Below are 3,024 nucleotides of genomic sequence, written 5' to 3'. Positions count from 1 at the left end.
TATGACTCCAGAAACTCACTGTCATCTCTATTTTTTTTAACAGGAACAATGTCAATGGAAGGAAAAACTAATAAGTCGACCATGTTTTCAACTTCGGACACGAAAGAGATCATTGAAGGACTATTATAATCAAATGCTGATTTTCCGTCAATTGGAAATAAGAGCAATAAAGAGTGAATCGTTAACAAAATAGTTGATATACCGTTAGCGTAGAGTGATTTAACGCCCACCCTTGCAAATTACTCGCACCCGTGTTCTCTAGCCTCTGGTTCCCTTAACAACACAATTTAAGTCTATGGTATTTCAATTTGGCTGATCAATTTTAAACAGGGTCAAGATGGAAAATAAGTCTGCTTTTTCCCGTTGCGTCATCAATTGAAGCGAACTCATGTGAAATATTCATGACGTAAGAACTGTGTGGTGTATGACGTCGTCATCCCGACTGAGGCATCCGAAATTATTTGGCACACCATCGTTTTGTTTGGTCACGAAATTGACATCATAGAATACAAGTTCTGCGAACATGAAGACGAGCCTAACCGGGAGAAGATGGACAAAAACCGGTTTTATGGCAGGACGTGCCAAGGAGAAAAACGTTGGTTGGCATTCTAAAATTGTTTTGATATTTTTTGCAATGGCTTACGAGGTTGTGGGAAAATATTGGCCAATTGAGATCTAATATTTCAACTAGCAAACTTAAATTAATATTGTCAAATCTAATTCAGGTTTGTTGGACATTGAGATTGATAAGTATTTGAAAAATAGTTGAAAATATGTTGGTTCAAGCTCGAGTACAATAGCGTTAGAGGAAACGATAATAGTAGAATAATCTTGTTTTATCAAAAGCGAGGAGACTGAAGAATTGTTGTTCTGCCATCAAAATAAAAGACTGGAATTAACGAGAAGAAAGAGCTCAACCATTTGCTAGACGATCAAATCATACCGAAATGACTTCTCTTGGTCGGAATGCGAGAAAAGTTAGGATTTCCACCTATAGATGCGACACGTGGAGAATCTCAAATCCTAAAACTCATTCTCATGCACGACCTGTTCAGTCAAGAGTCCTTACTACATCTCATCAAAACCTGTTGAGAGAATGCAAAATATTTGCACGAACCTTGAAATTCGTCTTCATTTACATCATTGCATCCTTAACCATGAAGCGGTCCGAGTTCGCGTACAATGTCCATAAAACCAGAAAGAAGCCTGTAAGACCAATTTCTCGGAAAAATCAAGACACTTTATTTTGAGAGACGTAATATGCTGAAAATTGAAGATAATAATGGTCCTTCTCAAGGGTTACGAAAACTCTTCTTCCAATATTCGTCCAAAGGTCTGCAAGCTAGAGATAGCAACGCTACCATGGGCAATTGACGTCAATGGAACAGGGTTGTGGAACACTATAAAAGAGGAACGTGGAAATTCCAGTCTCCTTAGAGCACAAGCAACCACCCTATAGTCAACATGGCATTCTTTAAGGTAATGCTTGTCCTTCTTCCCCTTTCTTTTGGCCTTCAAACCCAGCCGACCTTCAGCCACAGTCGAACCCGTCACTTGGAGGATGAAACAACGCATCGCTCTCGTTTCGACGAAAAACCATTGATCGTGGACAGTGAAAGGTGAGATCCAGGCAACATTCGCCTCTCAATACATACCAGTTGTGTTCCATTCACATAAATTTCCGACCTTTTGTCTCATTATCAGGCGTATGACCACCACCTTTGACGCCAAGATTCGATCAAAAGCCGTGGGATCTGAAAGCTTGGAACGGACTGAGAAGGAATTGGAAAACCTGTTCCGAAGCAATTCCGAAATGATAACTAACCGAAGAGGAGTGCCCCAACACGCCCGTTGGGAGGATTCATTACGTCAAGAGGCTGTGAACTCGGATTTGAGGCGTGAGGAACGGCTAGTCCGAGAAAAGGTATTGCGGAATGATGTCAATCGAGGTCGCTCACATGAAGATCGTGCTGATGCCAGACAAAAACGAGACTCGAGACGACAAAACGTTCAGGAAAATGTCCGTCGAGAAAGCATGGATACTCGATCCGAAGGGAGACACGACGAAAACCGTAAGAGAATCGATGATGAATCGAGACAAGGTCGACGCCAAGATCGAAACTTTGAGCCTGACTCTGAGGCTGACCAGCTCGAATTTCAAGCTATACAAAGCCGTAGAGTGGGTCATCGCCGAGATGCCCAAACTGATCAAACTCGATTTAGCGTGCGGGATTCCACCACAGATCCACGAGAATCCGAGGATGACCGTCAAATTGCTCAGGAAGATCGACGGGAAGCTCGAAACGACCATCGAGAGGCACGGCGAGAAGTGCAAGGCAATCAGCGGAACTCTTTGGAGACTAGGCCTAAAACTTTGGAAGATCAGAGAGAAACCCGGCAAAATAGACGGCAAGAGGATCAGAAAAACCGGCGAGAGTCTCGAGATTCAAATAGAGTCACAGCAGACGATCGCCAAAGTGATCGGGAAACTCGACGAAATCTATTGGGAACTCGAAACAACGAGCAAAACATCCGGCTGGCCGCTTTTGAGGATGGACGACGAGAATTGTTGGACAGGGAAATTCAAGGGGCACGTCCAGAAGCTCGTGGAGCAAAGGAATCCCAAAGGAGATCCCAGAATTCTTCCCCAAATTTCAGAGATACTCGTCAAGAGGCCCGCGACTCACCCAAATCTCGAAGGGACTCTTTAGATTCTCGACGAGAAATTCGAAATGCTCGTCAAGAAGCCCGTGAAGTCCGGAAATACCCAAAAGAATCACAAGAATCTCCCCAAAGAATTAGTAATACTCATCAAGAAAACCACGAAGCCCGGGAATCTCGAAGAGACTCTCGACAAATTTCCCGAAATATTGGAGATGTTCATCAAGAAAACCTTGAGACGCAACAATCCCGAAGAAAATCGCTAGATTCTCGACTAGAAATACGAAATACGCGTCAAGAAGCCCGGGATTCCCGAAGAGACTCCCAAGAATCTCCCCGAAATCTTGGAAATACTCGTCACGA

General features: G+C 43.4%; 1 protein-coding gene across 1 annotated transcript; it reads left to right on the top strand.

Moving 5' to 3' along the window:
- Nucleotides 1–1,423: 1,423 nt before the first annotated feature.
- On the top strand, nt 1,424–3,024 carry LOC131880221 (trichohyalin-like; the record flags this gene model as incomplete). The annotated part of the gene is given in 2 exon segments (XM_059226788.1): nt 1,424–1,619; nt 1,705–3,024. Coding segments are annotated over 2 exon segments (1,475 nt in total), but the record flags the coding sequence as incomplete, so codon positions are not given.

The sequence above is a fragment of the Tigriopus californicus genome, chromosome 5 (genome assembly GCF_007210705.1).
Source record: "Tigriopus californicus strain San Diego chromosome 5, Tcal_SD_v2.1, whole genome shotgun sequence".
NCBI classification, from domain to species: Eukaryota; Metazoa; Arthropoda; class Copepoda; order Harpacticoida; family Harpacticidae; genus Tigriopus; species Tigriopus californicus.
This window is presented reverse-complemented; position numbering and strand designations above follow the sequence as displayed.